At 41.6% G+C, this 17060-nt stretch overlaps 2 protein-coding genes across 2 annotated transcripts; both read left to right on the top strand.

Moving 5' to 3' along the window:
• Positions 1 to 1872: 1872 nt before the first annotated feature.
• TAT (tyrosine aminotransferase) lies at positions 1873 to 7668 on the top strand. Its single transcript, XM_053449213.1, has 12 exons — positions 1873 to 2008; positions 2644 to 2886; positions 3183 to 3287; positions 3538 to 3605; positions 3980 to 4138; positions 4287 to 4425; positions 4606 to 4658; positions 5483 to 5635; positions 6051 to 6179; positions 6863 to 6946; positions 7245 to 7343; positions 7510 to 7668. The coding sequence occupies exons 2-12, from the start codon at positions 2649 to 2651 to the stop codon at positions 7651 to 7653; spliced, it is 1371 nt and encodes a 456-aa protein (XP_053305188.1). The 5' UTR covers positions 1873 to 2008; positions 2644 to 2648; the 3' UTR covers positions 7654 to 7668.
• A 6923-nt stretch (positions 7669 to 14591) lies between these two features.
• LOC128468032 (carbohydrate sulfotransferase 4-like) lies at positions 14592 to 15710 on the top strand. The gene has a single exon (XM_053449803.1). The coding sequence runs from the start codon at positions 14592 to 14594 to the stop codon at positions 15708 to 15710; it is 1119 nt and encodes a 372-aa protein (XP_053305778.1).
• The last annotated feature ends 1350 nt before the right edge of the window (positions 15711 to 17060 follow it).

The following is a 17060-nucleotide window of genomic DNA, read 5'->3' as shown; positions in this document are numbered from 1 at the left end:
AGTTTTATGAATAAAATACAACATACGTACAAACTATGTGTCACAAAGTTTCATAAAAAGTCTTGCCGGAGCTGCCGCCAGTGACATGCGTGAAATCCCATCAGCCCTCTGAAACATTGATGCGTGTGTCTGGCCGGTGCCTTGAAGGACCTTCGACAGCCATCCAAGGTTTGATCTGTACCGTGCCAGGCATGTCACTGGTCCATTTAACCATCTTTTGTCTGGCAGATCATTAGTCCTAAAGATATTACGATTAAATTATATTATTAATCTATCATGAGCGATGGACGAAAGAAGCTAACTCTTCGTTTGAAGTGGTGAGTGTATGGAGCTGTCTCATTGAAATGTTCTTCCCGTTCTGTAATTTAAATATGAGGCAGATGTGAACGAAACAAACAGGTTAGTAAAGCACACGAGGGGTTGATGTCCTATTACAGAAGCATTCGTTTGTTCAATAAAAAAAAATAGTTGCTTGTTCATGAGGGCAGTGAACTCGCAGAATTAAAGGAAAAAGACCCAATTCACCCGATTATTTCCCACAATGTATTGATTGATGGGATAGAGAAAGCTAATAACAGATCTATAGACCGGGGCGTTAATGAATGCCGCAACCACACGGCTCATCTGTGACGCAACCATACAAGGGTCAAGATGTCCACAATGCCTGCTGAGAAACATTACACAAAACAAAAAGTCATACATCCCACGTGAATGATTTCTGCAGAGCCAGTCCCTCTTTAGGACTCAAATCCCTGATGCCCCTCTTTGTTCCCCACAAGCCCCTCTTTTGTAGGCGCTCAGAATGTTTGCTGGGTTTGAGGGTCTCGCAGCGTTCTACAGCCCTTAACGCCCCGATAACGTGACGGTGGTTAGAAATGACTATTCATCTTGTTAATGAATGACGAGCGGTGGGTTACGTAGAAGGTCTTGGTCGAGCCCTGCCCATAAGCACACCCCCAACCCCCACTCCCTAAAAAAAAAGGGTCTTTTTTGGTCATTTTAAATGTTGAAAAAGTATGATTTTTTTTTTCAAACAAACGCAACAACAATGGAAATCTGTGTTTGAAAATATCTGAATTCATGTTGGAAAGGGAAATACATCATGCCGCGCTTAAAGCTACACCCCATGTGCCATGTGCTGTAGTAATAAAAGTCAATGCTGTTCAGTATATGCTTGAAGCCTTCTGGTGGCCAAGTGCTAACTAGCTGGCTGCTTTCCTTCTTGTGCCATCGACTTTGACCTTCCCGGCAATCATTTGGAAATGGGTTTTAACCCCGAAAGGCTTTGAGGGTTGGATCTATGTGGTTGACGCGGTCTACGTGGATCCCAAAAGATTCGCCTGCATTCTTTGAACGTCACGAAGACGCCCAGGAGGTATCAGGTAGGGTAGCGCACCATCCAACCTATAGATTTCCACGACGTGGCCATATGTACGGGGATAATCTGGTAAATATTTTATGGAAGTCAGCGGGTAATTTTCCTCTTGGCGTGGAAGCTACACTGGATTTGGCACATAATTCACATATAAAAAAAGAGATCACGTGTAGGAATGACAGACCTCAGCATATGGCTTAACAAATACACCCATTTGGACTCTTGTCCTCATTTAGGACTGACCTAAACAAGATGTATGTTATAGATGGCTTATCTTGGTTCACCTACATTTTTTGTTACTGTAAATTGCCTGTTGACCTTGTGCGTCAATGCACCGAGCGCGAGTCGGGATACAGATACAAAGCTCATGTTTTTACTAAAGAAAAAGGTGCATGAAAGCGTTAACCGACATGCCTTCCAAATCAAGTCAATATGGTACATAAACCAATAGGAGGGATGTTCTTTTAGTGGGACACTACCCTCCCTTTCCACCAATAGTGACTTGGATTCCGGTCCAACTCCCATTTTTTGGGGCTATTTTATGGACACTTGGAGTCGGATCAGTGACTCGTCTCGCTCGCTGTGCAGAAGATTACAGAGGAACAGCCGATAACGTGAGCTTCCATCACCAAGGTACAGTAAGCGCACAATTCTCCTGATGAATTCCATTGAATTCCATGCTATCATTAAAAAAAAATCATATATTTTAATTTTAATCTGCCTAATGAAAATAATTACATTTTTTTATTTAATTTTTTTTTTTAAAGTTTTCAATCTTGTCACAAATTTTATTTTAAATAAATGTAATTTCTTTTTTATTTAACTTTTTGGAATAAGATAAATAAGATCATTTTAGAAAAGAAATTACATATTTACAAATTTAGCCTCCATACAATAAATTTTTTCCCATGTAATTCTTTTTATTTTATTTATTTTTGTTTATTTAGTTTTTGTTTTGCATTTATTTTAGTGGCAGGATCACTAAAATATTGTGAAAATAAGAGGCTTTTTCATTACATATGGCACGAAAACGAGAATATAAATAAATATATTGTTCACACGCATATAAACATCTGGTGATATTTCTGTGCCTGCACATCTGGGATTTGTACTCTCTCTTCATTAAACCCAGCATTATATATTTAGATCCCTTTGTGGCTTAAAGGGAAATTGTATATTGTACATCGCTGCAGAATATGACGGTGCCATATAAACCAATAAATAATAATTTGTACTCATTTCTTTTAACGTTACTTTCCTGTTCCCAGGAGAAATGCAGACGGACTCTTATATTATCCAAGTAAATGGATCCGCTGTCCACCCTAAAGTCCTTGATGTCCATGTGAACATTCAAGGACCTAATGGCTTGGAGAAAATGAAATCCAGGAAGCCCAGATGGGCAATTCGGGCATCGGAGATGTCAAAGAAAACCTTTAATCCAATCAGAGCGATTGTGGATACGATGACTGCTAAACCCAATCCCAACAAGAAGATGATAGCATTGTCCATAGGTTAGTAGCTTCAGTATTCGCCTATATATCACTCGCAGAATTATGCGAAAACACAGAAATCTGAACAGAACACTCAAATAATCTCATCATAATGATAATAATTACATTATTCTAATGAAAACACACCATTCGGAATTGTGCCTTGTAGTTGATCCAACAAAACCCCTTTTACAGGTAATGAAGAAGCCCTTGGGCTACCCAAAGGATTACACGTACTACTTGGGGGACTATTATAGAATTGTCTCATATGTCTTTTGAGTAGCCTTGGGTAACCAACAGTACCATTTTACTTCCAGGAGACCCAACTGTATTTGGCAATCTTCCTACGGACGAGCATGTGACCAGAGCCATGAAAGAAGCCATTGACTCACACAAGTATAATGGATATGCCCCAAGTATAGGTAATTACAAAGCTTTACTCCACCTTTAATCCCACCTTCTCCTAAGTAGTGCCCAAACTAATATTCCCAATGACTTTCCATATGTATGCCATTTTCCCAATGTCCAAGGGGCCTGCAGCCCAAGAGACCCAACTAACCATATCACGTTGTGTTAATACTTCTCCCTCATCACAGCTGCCCGTCTGATAGAAGAAAGCCCAATTTTAAGGGGCAAATATTTGTTTCAAGCTGTCTTTTATTGTATTGGTAGGGTACCTGTCAAGTCGGGATGTGATCGCCAAATACTACACCTGCCCAGAAGCTCCACTGGAAGCCAAGGTAGGTGCAACGCAGAAAGAGACGCGAGCAGGAGCCCCTTGGTAGACCAAGATGCATTTTTTTTGTTCAAGTGCTACGGACACATAGAGTAGGCTCTATCATTTACGCATGATGTATCTTGAAGAAGACAGATAAAAGAATCACATTAACTAATCCAAACCCAGATGGAGAAGGATTCACTATGTTTAAAACCTCGATATCTCCCCTTAGAACCTCATCATCATGAATCAAATAGAGGAAGCCCCATGACTCTATGCCATGGACCATTTTAAAGCAAATCAATGTAGACAATCGATATATATAATGCTTTTACTTAATTATTAGATAGCAAACATTATCGGCCTGTTATAATAATGCAAATTATTTCTGTTTAGGACGTCATCCTTACAAGTGGCTGCAGTCAAGCTATTGAGCTTGCCTTGTCTGTACTTGCCAACCCTGGTCAGAATATCTTGGTGCCACGACCTGGCTTCTCGCTTTACAAAACTTTGGCTCTGTCTCTCGGGGTGGAGGTCAAGCTCTACAATTTACTGGTAAGTCCGTCGCTTTGCGTCAACACCGGTCCTAAATTCCAAAAGATATTACGCAGTACCAAAAGTAGGTAGCGCCGTTCTGTCCTTCCAATAACTCAATAAGGTGCCGCGTGCTGGCGTCTCTTATACCGTGTGCTCCCCTTTTCAGCCCGAGAGATCCTGGGAGATTGATTTGAAGCACATGGAGTCGCTGGTGGATGATAAGACCGCAGGCATCATCATCAACAATCCATCAAATCCCTGTGGCTCGGTTTTCAATAAGAAACACTTGCAAAAAATTCTGTCGGGTGAGTAAATTAGTCTGCGAGTCTTGTGTCGTCCTTTGAGGTGTGTAAAACACTTTGTATTAATGTTGGCCCCCGTTTACCCCTCCATCCTTCATTCTTTTTGATAACTTACAGCCGCCTTAACGGTGTGTTGATACAACATATAATTTCTGATCTATAGTCCTTTCTATGTCTTCACAGTCGCATCCAGACAATGTGTGCCCATACTGGCTGATGAAATCTACGGTGATATGGTGAGCTCCTCGTCAATGTTTAAGTCTAAAGTAACCATACAATGATGTCAGATGATGATGATGATGATGATGATGCCTAGCAAGTGTTACACTTCCAACTAGTTGATGTATGATAAAATAGTAATGGCTCTCCAGGTACATATATATATATATACGTTCTCGCTTATAGTACAGAGCATGGAGCTATTGAGCGATGACGCAGAGTATACAGGTTGGCATTCACCGCGGGCATCTCAAATGAGCGTCATATCATGTGTCGGGTTAGCGGACGTTATTCCTTAACACACAAGAGGTCACCTCGTCCGTGAGGTCAGACGATCCATATGTCACAGTGACTTTGCAGAATCTGCCTTTCTTTGAAGTGTATCTTTTCGTGGGCCGACCGCCGCTGTGATAAACGCTTTCAGATGTTCTGTACAGAGCGCTGGGGAGAGACGGATGCTATCCAAGAATTATTAACTCCCTGTAAAAAAGCCTACAGTAAACAGATTCATTAAATGGTCGTTTATGACACTGTCTTGGGGGAAGAAAAGGGGAATTTTATTGGCACGATTGGAATTCTGGCAATTTAAGATAAGTTCTAAAGCCAATGGCATTACCTGGATACCCTTGTATCTGTCTGCGGAGATGGACTTGGGTTTTGCGATACAGTGAATCGGGCCAAGTTCATGTATTTTTGCAGTTTTCGACAAAATCTTTAAATAAATAAATAAATAATGCAAATGCCTTACGGGCACATGGGGAATGTTTAGTTTGCATCGATATCGAAGACGCCAATATAAAACATTTAGATCATGTGACCTTCTTTCCTTTTTTTTTATTAGGTTTTTGAAGAAGGCATGTTTCAGTCTCTGGCTCCGCTGAGCACCAATGTCCCAATACTGTCTTGTGGTGGGCTTGCGAAACGTTGGCTGGTGCCTGGATGGAGAATGGGGTGGATTTTAATCCACGATCGCAAAAATATCTTTGGAAAAGAGGTAAGGGCAAGACTATTACTACTAGTTTCTATAAAACGAAAACAATATTGCGTCATGGACACTGCATACTGCGGTGGCTAATGGTCCACAGTAGTCTGAACCTTCTAACCCAGTAGACCACAAAACATACCAGGATGATTTTATGTTCTTCCAGATAAATCCATTATTTTAATGTTTAGGAGGTATGTTTCCCTCTCCCGATGTTACACGTAAACCATGAATACATCTGCTAATTGTTATGTCCTGGAGCAAAAGGCACCAAGTCGGAATTGGCTGTGGCAGCACGCCAGACCCATAAACGTGGCCCATCTGATGTTGATTAGTCTGGTGGTTTTTCAGGAATTAATAGTGGAGATGTTTTTTTTTTTCTGTTGTTTATAAAAATAGAGTCTAAGAACAATCTTGTAATTCACAGATCAGAGAAGGTTTGGTGAGGCTGAGCCAAAGGATTCTTGGGCCGTGCACCATAGTACAGGGGGCTTTGGACCACATCATAAACAGGACGCCACAGGACTTCTACCAAAACACCATCAGCTTCATTAAGGTAATCACACAAAACCTCCAGACGGCAAGATGCAAGGAACTCTATTTACTCTGGGTATCGTTAATCCTAAAAGTTCATCAAATAAAAAACTATAGAAATTCTCCTGATCTGGGACATGAGGTAGAACCACCGCTTGGAGCAGGAAACCACAAACCTGTTGAATTATGATTTTAACAGCAGAATTCTCAAAAGCCCTGGCGCCTTATGATACCAATGTCAAGTCAACAAAAACCCTTTAAAAATGACATTCTAGGCCAACGTGATATGTGGCGTCACTGCCTGGCCTGCTTAGGTAAAGAAGCACACCACTACAGCTGCGGCGGGGGGCATGGTGGTGGGAGATCCCAAAAACTACAGCTAAGGGATCCAAAATCCAACATATAATTTGACCTATTGTGCGATAATGGAAGGAAACATTGGACTTCCGGTACTTTGTATGATTAATGGAAATGAGTTGTGTCCACCCCAGGGTGAAGAACTTAGACTGACCCTACGAGATTGGTAATCCATCTTTTAAACCTGCGCCGTGGTAGGGTAGATGTTCTCCCCTAGACTTGGCACCAGAACTATTTGACATCCCCTTTCTGAACTCTTTATCTGTTACTCTGGCGCAGTATTACGCCAGTCATTTGCTTTCTGGAACCTTTGTTAAAATGTTCCGTTTGTTTGCTTTGTGTTTGCAGTCCAATGCTGACCTGTGCTTCACTGCCCTCTCCTCTGTCCCTGGACTCTGCCCGGTGCAGCCAGCTGGAGCCATGTACCTTATGGTGAGACATCTTATGAGTTTGCCAGGAAAGAAGAATCGATGATTTGTAACTTTCCACCTAAAACAAATCACGCCACCATTAACAGACATTTTATACAGCGTTTAACTTCATTTTGTAAACCTATTTATAGATGTAAAGCGGACAGAGCCCCTTGATACTCTTCATGCCTTTGAGTCAGTTGCCCCTGGTCAGTGCGGAATTCATTGGGCCTTTAAATAGGGGTATTTGAGAAGCTTGAATGAGTGATCTAAGCTTTAAGCCCATTAGTTAACAGGTCCACTGTCTCTTTAACACACAGGTCGGAATTGATATGGAACACTTCCCAGAGTTTGAGAATGATGTGGACTTCACTGAAAGGATGATCTCCGAACAGTCCGTTTTCTGTCTCCCTGCTACAGTAAGTCATAAAACATCTTTACCCAACAATCAAATGTGGCGGCTTCTTCCTATACCCAACTTTTGGTGTTACTCGGACTGTGGGCAGTTGTGGTTTGCTGTTGGTTTCTAGGTACCATGTATTTGATCTCTTGTATTTTTTCACTCCACTTTGTTTCCCCCCTCAGTGCTTTGAGTATCCAAACTACTTTCGCGTCGTCCTCACCGTTCCAGAAGAAATGATGATCGAGGCCTGCAGACGGATCCGGGAGTTCTGCGAACAGCATTATCAGGGAGGTGAAGGAACGCAAGACCTAGAGTGTGACAAATGAGAAGAACGTGCATGGAGTCTTAAGGTTTCCAGTAACTCCACTACCAAACCCCCAGACCCTCTTCACGCTTACTTCCGAGTCTGGTACTTTAAGTAACAAACTGTTAGATTTTTTTATGGTACTCCGTGTCAACGATACATTGTAACACAACATAGTAGAATGATTACTCCAGGAGATCTATACCATTTTTAAATTATTTTATCGCTCAGTAATGCCGGTCATCTACAGTGTTTTTATCAAGGCTACTTTCTAATGCAACGTCTTGGCTGGTGGGGCCATTGGGAGGACATTGACTGGTGGACTAGACATTGGCGTCCAAGTGCTTTTACTCAAAACAAACCAAAACCAACATGGTCCTCATGGGTCGACACACTCTTTACACATGGTTTCATTGAACGTGCCTGTGGCAAGTTGTATTATAATTGTTACGGCACAAAACCTTTCTTCATAATAAGTTCCCACAAACTTTTTTTTTTGCTCTTTACATTTACTTGTTGTCCTATCCATTTGCCCTGCATGGTAACTTTGTTACTTTTTTTCCAAACCATGTTAAGTTTAAGCATGTAAACTTAAATATCATATTGGTTAAAAAAAACATTGATTCCAACAAGGCATTACAGACCGAGTCTAAATATATTATTAGCATTTAATATTATATGTCATGTAAAGCAGTAGAACTGTGTTTCATAGAATTTTAAATGCATGCTGTTTTTATTAACTATATATCCACTGTAAAATAAATAAGTTATTGTGTTTTTTTTATGAATAAATATATATTAAACAGAATTTTTCCTTATAGATGTTTGTCCGGCGTGCTTACTTATTAACGGGCATTGTTCTTCCGAATTCTGCGTTTCTCAAATAAGTCTATTAAGATAAATATACTAAAGAAGCGGTAATTGCTGATCCAAGCGCTAAATTAACTTGGGAGAACTAAAGGGTCCGTTGGCATGGCAGGAGATAAGCTTGGTCTTCGACTGTCGGCTCAAAGCGAGAGAATCATCAAATAGAAGCAGCAGATACTAGCAGGGTCTCCATCAGCAGTGTTTCCATCAGCAGGGTCTCCATCAGGAGGGTCTCCATCAGGAGGGTCTCCATCAGCAGGGTCTCCATCAGGAGGGTCTCCATCAGCAGGGTCTCCATCAGCAGGGTCTCCATCAGGAGGGTCAGCCAGTATTGCTGTATGGGAGCAAGCCTCTGGAGGTGCCTTTAAGCCCACCGTCCTACAGAGAGCATGTCTGCCACGTCTCTACCTTGAAAACTTATGGTACGTCTTGTAGGTAGGTAACATACACAGAGTTCAACCTCTTTAATACAGGGGACGTTAGCACCTGGTGGTGGACTCTTATTTTTTGGATGGCACCTTGGAGTTTTAACATAATGGGCTGGGGATACGAGCCATAGGTATATATTGTGCTCGCAATCTCTGGTTTCAGCCATAGAATAGGATAAGAAACACGTGGTATATGGCTGATTAGTGCCAACTTTAAAAAGGCTCGCATATGGCCCCCAAAGAACCGGAGGTCCAGCTCTACTGTGCTTATGGTTCTCCTCCAGACACTCAAGCAGGGAGGGCTGCACCCAACGTTACATCGTAATACCGGGTTTCATCAGATTTCAACCTGCTTGCCAAGAAATTCTTACATTGGCATAGAAACCGGGCTGTGATCTCAGCCGATACGCATAATAACCGGACATGACGGACAGCGAGATCTCCTGCAGGGGAACGGTCAGGGTCGACAGAGGACGGGTTTCTCAGAACTTGTCCATTTTCTGATGTAATATGCGGCCGAGTTGTGCGTTACAGAGTACTGGAAATAAAAATTGGCCAGATTTCACTTCTGATGAAATCCCCTGTGTAACTAAAGCAAAGGTAAAGGTATAGAGCCGTGTTACCCAGGATGAGTCCTTCATTGTGTAATATGCCCGGAATAGAGACCTTCATAGTCTCCAAAGCTTGCACTCCATCAGTTAGCCAATAAAGGTATCATCCTTCCCAAATCTGCTTAAATCAAAGAAAGTCGACCATTAATTAACTTAGTAACAGTCGCTGACAAAGAAATATTGATAAAACTATTATTTGTATACAGCTTTATGCAGCGCAGCGGCTTCCCGTGTCAATGATGTTAGTACCCAAACAGTTAAAAGCTTCTTTAAAATCATTCGTTTTCTTACGCCAACTTTTTGCTCGTTTTAAATACGCACCTCGCGCTATTGTGTTGCTGACAAAGTCTAGTAAATCCTCCGCGGCTGATGAGTTTCTGTTTGGAATCCACGTATTGTTTAACGCTGCGTATAAATCACCTGCTAAATGAATGGGGTTTTTTTAGTGGTTGCGAAATAAATGATAAAAATCTGCTTGCGTCTCGCTTTTTGGAACGCCGGAGGATTGCAGAACTGTTTGAGATGCGGGGTCACGCAGGGTGCTGGGAGTTTAGGGGCCGTTTTTTTAAGGATTTTTCTATGAAAATCAGCAGAATTCATAAATGGGACATGAAGCTTGAATATATATATCCGGTGCAATGAAGGTGTATCGAGACTTTTTCCCCCCCAAAAAAAGAAACATTATTCCCGGTAAAACATTCACTAGCAGAGACGTCGGCTAACTTCTGGGGTATAATCGGCCGCATTTCGCCATGCGGGCCAAGTCGGCCAGCCAGCCTTGTGTACCAACGACGGGTACAGCATAGATACGGCACGGAGAACAGTACCCTGATATCATTCATATATCATCGACACTAAAGAGAACGCGGCCAGGAGAAATGAGAAAGTTAGTCGCCGGGTCCATTATAGTAAAAGATGAATAAAAAAAAAGAAAAGATGACGACGCGTGTTTCTAAATTGCAGCACATAAGTGGTTAAAGCTTTATTTTTATGTGAAATACAATGCATGCAGAAATAGAGACGCTAAGTCCCATTATCCTTCTGCGGTGCAATCAGGGACACGAGGCGCGTGAAACCCGTGTGCGGAGCCGTGGGAATATCACCGTGTTTTATTCGCAATTAGCGAAATAAAACAGATGACGCGCAGCCCTGCAACGATATATATATATAATCCGTGAATAAACAGAGTCCGCCATCGCCGGCGTAATTCCTGCCGCCCGATGGTTGGAAACGACTCCCAATTTACGACATTAGTAAATATGTGATACAATTACACGGCTTTAGAGAACAGCTGCCTAACGCTGCAGGGAGGATCCTAAAATCAGAAGCCATACGGGCAAAATCAATACGATAAAAACACAATGTCTCTGGCAACTGTCTATTTACCGGGAAACGTAAAGGAAAAGAAACTCGAGATCGCTGGCGGCTATTATCCCGGGCGGCGTGAGTATTAATCAGCAGCCGAAAGGTAACTGAATATCTTGCAGAGAATGACACCCAGGGCGAGCTTCCTTATGTAAAAATAAATAAATGAAGCACAATGGTCTGGGTCTTAAATTCATTTAACCCTTACATTGTTCCACAGAAAAAAATGGAGGGAAGGATTAGTATCAGACTCAGAGCGAGTGTTGCTATAAACCTTCCTCTAGATTGTAAGCTTTGCGAGCGAGGACGTCTCGGTTCATCTTGGTCGGTTCTGGTTTTGTCGGACCCTTTGAATGTATGGACTGTAAGAAGCGACGTGGAAGTGACCCGGACTGGCCATCTAGCACCCCAGGCAACTGCCCGGTGGGCCACTGGCCATTGGTGCCCCATACTGGTATGTGGTGGCAGCATAAAGACGGTTGCGTGCGGCGACGCATATCCATCCATCCGCAGGCAGCTGCAGGCCTTAAAGTGCTAGGGCTGCCTCGTGATGGCCGCCCCGTCCCTTGTTGGCGCCATATCAATAAGATTAGTTTTCATTAAAATTAGTAATTAAGTTTTATGCCTTACAAACACTTCTCTTTTTTGTTTTAGAGTCCAAAGTGCCACGTCGGAGGTGACATGTGATCAGAGATGGCGGGGACGGGTGATCTAAACTGCACGAGCCTGATGGACCGACAACGTGAGATGACGGCCAGATCTGCGTGACACCCTCGGGTTTCCTGATCCAAGTCAGCGGTCACTGGACCAAAGCCGTTCAGTACACTGTCAGGTTACTTTGCATTGTGACCAAGCAGGGAGGGGGACAGAATCCACAGGTGTGCAAGGATATAGCAAGGGCAATACAAGGGCGGAACCAGGCAGCGAGGTCTATGGAATCAGCCACCGAGTGAGCAAAGAGGCAAGAGGCAAAACACTGGGGCATCTGGCACAGAGAGACACGAGCAAAGCACCCCGACGGAGAGACATCGGTTACAGACGTTTTGGAAAGCACTCAAGGTGAGAATACATTGAAATACTTATTTGCTTTCCCTGGTGTGTGTATGTATATATATATATATATATATATATATATATATACAGGTATTTATATATAAATATAAATAAATGTAAATTAAATATATTTAAAGTCATTTAATGCAACAGAGAGGTAATATCTGTTTATCTCTCTAACACCGCATGGACTCGTTGCTAAGTGTTACTTATTTGTTACTTATTATCACTTATTGCTGTAATATAAGTTCATGACATATTATGTATAGGTTTCTGCGTCCGCATGCATGCAAACCGTGGGCTTTCTGATTGATCTGACCCTGAAACTGTTTAAAATGAACCCAAGAACACTTATCAAACGAATGTGTTTGCTTTCCTCCCCGGGAATTATGTTAACACTGTATACTTACGGGGATTTCATATATAATTACGCCAGAGAGACATGAGCCATCGAGAGGTTATCTATTAAATGTTTCTAATCCGGGCTTTAAACATGAATTAAGGACTACGTGCTATATAGACCTTGGAATTATTAAATGGTTTTTTTTTTAAACAATGTTGCATTATTTTTTTTCTCCTGTTCTCAAATTGTTTTCAAATAATAAAATTGCAACAAAACAATATAGATAAATAAAAGGAAGAAGAAAAAAAACTGATTGCGATACCATATTTGCAAATATTTCCTAACCTGGGAACAAAAAAGAAGGAAAACTTTAAGGATTACTTACTAGTAAAATAAAAAGACGTCTCATTGTGTTAATTGCTTTTAGGAAGATAACACAATCCACACACCCAGAGGCAAGATTGTATCAGGAAGACACTTTAATATGTTTAGTATCATGCAAGTTATTGAGTTTCAGCTCGGGTTCTTTAATTGGAATGATGGCTCCTAAAAGTATTAAAGTTGACTCCCAATTTTTTATATAAATTTTTGTGCAATAATCCTCTGTTTCTTCCTGCCAGGCTCCAAATTCTATGAAAATGTATCAAGTCTTAATTTCTGGGCTGTACGGTACAGTTGAAGTATACTGGGGGTATCTGTGTGATATTCGAGAACTCGGCATGCTTGAAATAACTTTTCAGTGTTTGTCATTTACACGGCGTTATAATTTCAAAGGGTTAGAAGGGAGAGTATCGGCACATTAAATGCGGTATCGCTAAGGGCCGGCAGTGGCTCCGATCCAAGGGGAATTAATACTTGAATAGAGGAATATGTTAGGTAGGTGAAGCCAAGACAGAACACAATAAAAGAGAACAAAGGACCGTTAACAGAGTCACACGGGCAATGAGAGGGCTTAAGCTCCAGGAATTCTACTTTTAAAACCCAATGACTTGTTGGTTTTATGGGCACGTAAAGAAAGCATTGTTACAGTCAACACTTTATTTTGTAAACAGATTAACTCTTTTTCCCTTTACCTTAAGAACATACGGCCATATTTCAAATATCGGATGATTTAGGCTGGAATAAATCCAGCAAACTGTCTTGGCTAGGGGATTAAAGCTGCCGGTAGAAGAGCTGGGGGGGCAGCATACGATTTAAGGGTGAAGCCTGAGATTCCTCCTGGTATCGCTTACACCCTGAGTGTCTTGGTTTCTCCTGACGTGTACAAGTCCTGAATCACTAAATAGCGTGCGTCTGGCTAGAGTTCTATCTGAATTTTGGCTCCTCCAAGACTCTAAGATTTTAATAAGAAAGACCAAAAAAACCCACCAATTCAAGAAGGTAGGACGTTTTAGAGACCACTGAAGCCTCTAGCTATACCGTCTGTATTTACGCTCTCTTGCATGTGACAGTTGGATTGGAGATGCCAGAGACCTCTGCGATCCTCACCATACTTGAGAACGTTCTCTATGAGTTGACCCTGTGATACTTCTTAAGACATCAACCCGCTGGTGGCCAACAAGGGATTCCTGCGTAGTCGTTTGTGTGAGGTTCCCATTTCTAATATTACCGCTGCCAAGTGAGATTAGCTCCATAACGTGCAAGGTTTCACTTGCTGCCGTTTGCAAAGTGTTTGAGACAACACAGTAGGTCGGCTGATTAGAGTTTTATTGCTGCCATTGTTCTCTGCCCTGCTCGCCGGCCATCATCAAGCATGGGTCAGTGGATCTCATTGTGTCCCTGTTTGCACTGCTGACTTTCTACCAAGGAAAGATGTGATGCTGCACGTTAGTATAGGCATTGACTAGTTAACACAAATAAAAAGGCCTTTGAAGTGGACTTTTTTTTGTGTACAAATTGTTGCTGCCTTTGTGAATTTGTTTGGCATAACATTTTCGAAGTCCCACCTAGCGGCGCGGTGCGTTCATGTACTTCAGGATAAACTATGACAATATGCAACTCTGCTAAAGCTGATCCAAGAGATGTGACAATTCCCGTGGAATTCCACGGACAGATGAAGCATAATGGTGTCCTTGGTGCACTGGGCAGGATCACCAGTGAAACTGGGACAATTCAGGAATGCTGCGGATGGCTTGAAGTCTAGAAAACCCAACTGGGGACACTCAAGTTTAACTGAGCAACACAACGCTCTTACTCCTCTTTCTGTCTTACCGCAAATGTGGTATTTTTTTAGATTTGTTTTATGTAAAGATTCTAAAATTTAGTTTTTTCCTCCTAGGTTTCAACCAAGAACATGTTCAAATTCAACATTATTCTGATTGTAGCCCAAACTGCAGCTTTCATCTGCGTTCTGCTGAAGTTAAGAACAATGCCGTCTCCTCCTGTGAAGAAACACGACAGGACGCATATCCTTATCCTTTCCTCCTGGAGATCAGGATCATCTTTCACTGGCCAACTCTTCAGCCAACACCCTGATGTCTTCTATCTAATGGAACCAGGGTGGCACGTATGGTCTGCACTGCATCAGAACGGCCATAGGGTATTGCATATGTCTGTACGGGACCTGCTGCGCTCTGCTTTTCTGTGTGACATGTCGGTGTTTGATGCCTACATGGGATCGGAAAAGATCAAGTCTACATTGTTCCAGTGGGAGACCAGTCGAGCCTTGTGTTCCCCGCCAGCGTGTGAATCTTTTAAAAGAAGTGATATCATTCCACAGGAGCACTGCAGAATACTTTGCTCCAAATACCCCTTTGAGACCGTTGAAGAAGCTTGTAAAACCTACAATCATATCGTTCTAAAAGAAGTGCGAATCTTTGACATAAAAGTGCTCTATTCCCTTCTAAGGGACCCATCGCTAAACCTGAAGATCATTCATTTGGTACGGGATCCCCGCGGGGTGTTTCATTCTCGGCAAAGACTAACCAGAGAGCTAGGCACAGACAGTGACATCGTTATGCAGGGACTAACGGAGAAGGATGAGGATAAGGAATACCAGGTGATGCAGGAGATCTGTAAGAGCCAAGCTGAAATGTATCTAAATGCTACGCGGTCCAACTTCAAGGGCCTACGTAGGCGTTACTTTGCGGTACGTTACGAGGACATCGTCAACGAACCTGTTCTCATGGCAGAGCTGATGTACAGGTTTGCAAAGCTTGATTTCACCCCAAAACTTAAATCATGGATATATAACATAACGCATGGGGAAGGACACGGGCACAGTTTTGTTATTAACCCGAGAAACGCTCTTAATGTCTCTATGGCATGGAGGTATATACTTCCGTTCAATACAACTGAAAAAATACAAAACATTTGTGCGAGTGCCATGGACGTTTTTGGCTATAAAGACGTGAAAAGTGAAGAAGAGCAGAAAAACGTTTCGTTAGATCTTCTCTTGCCTGGGCCTAAGTAATCTAAGGGGGGGGGGAACCATCCTTTTTAGTACGTGGTCGGAATGGCTTTACATGACTTTATGAATGTGCAAAGCGCAAAGTTCACTACGTGGGGTTGGAACTCTTACCAGAGGAATTGTGCGTCTGGACAACGGCGAAGGGGCAATAGACAAATCGGAAATATATTATTTTTAGTCTTTAGGCTTATTAGTATCATTCGATTGGTTAAAAATCTTTAACATGTTCCAAACTTTGTTCAAATGGAATATTAAATTAACATTTTGTTCCTACAGTAAAGAGTGGATTCAAAAGCAATAAATGTGAGTTGCTGCAGTCAAATGCCTTTCCAAACCACCAAATGCTTTCCGAACAAAATTTATATAAAAATCCTACGAAAGACATTTTTTTCTTTCTAAAGAAAAGAAACTGAAACGTGTTTATTAATATATATATATATATCGTCAAAAGAACATATCAACATATTAATATTACATATTAACCAGTTACACAGCCATAAAAATCAGTCCTTCCAATACTTTTCTGTATACAACAAGCTGTAAGAAACATTTTGTCCATCTGAATAAGAGCCAAACACTTTGCTTCCATCCTTGTAGATGTCCGCACAGGCATGTGGGTTGCAGAAGTTCCAGATGCAGTGATGAGGGTGTAAGATCTTTTCTTTCTTCGAGATGTTCTTTGATGGATGACGCGGCTCTCCTCATACATTTCTATTACCTATAGATGTGTTAAAACTTATATTTATATATTTATTAACAGGAAAAACCACAAGAAAAATGCACGGTAGCAGCACTTGAACTAAATACTCCGAAGATTCCAATAAACCACACAATAATCATGCAACACATATGGACATGAATTCACACGTCATTCAAAGAAAAAAAAAACAAGCCTTATTTTACCATTTTGTAATCACCGGTGCTTTATTAAGTTCTGCCAAAGTTGCCCTTCGTTGGGTATTTGCAGGACTATAGACTTACTTTAATCACCAGCATTTCATATTTTTTTTTACAAAACCTCTGCTGTGGAAAGCAATGTGATGCTCACCCCTGTGGAATGCAAACTGTAAAAAATAAACTCACCCAAGGCATGGAAGCAATAGCTTAAATAAAATAAATACTTTATGTGTGGGTTTACAAAGAGCTCTGCTCTAAGCTCGTTTCTGTAAGAAACGCTCAGCTTCTTATGTCTTGTTTACCCATTCTACAACGCTGCGGAATATGAGGGCGCTATATGAATCAATAAATAATAATGGTAGTAATAATAATAATAATAAAGCCCTGAGTTCTGGTTGCCCAGTTACCCCAAAAAGTTCTGCTAAGCAGCTCTGGAAAATGGGAAGTACCAGTGTG

Source organism: Spea bombifrons, chromosome 10 (genome assembly GCF_027358695.1).
Source record: "Spea bombifrons isolate aSpeBom1 chromosome 10, aSpeBom1.2.pri, whole genome shotgun sequence".
NCBI lineage: Eukaryota > Metazoa > Chordata > Amphibia > Anura > Pelobatidae > Spea > Spea bombifrons.
The sequence above is the reverse complement of the archived record's forward strand: the minus strand, read 5'-3'. Positions and strand labels throughout refer to the sequence as shown.

Coding starts and splice junctions, on each gene's coding strand:
- LOC128468032 (XM_053449803.1), top strand. CDS start 14,592: ATGTTCAAATTCAACATTATTCTGATTGTAGCCCAAACTGCAGCTTTC.
- TAT (XM_053449213.1), top strand. CDS start 2,649: ATGCAGACGGACTCTTATATTATCCAAGTAAATGGATCCGCTGTCCAC. Junction 4,139..4,286: donor TCAAGCTCTACAATTTACTG/GTAAGTCCGTCG, acceptor TCCCCTTTTCAG/CCCGAGAGATCCTGGGAGAT. Junction 6,180..6,862: donor ACACCATCAGCTTCATTAAG/GTAATCACACAA, acceptor TTGTGTTTGCAG/TCCAATGCTGACCTGTGCTT.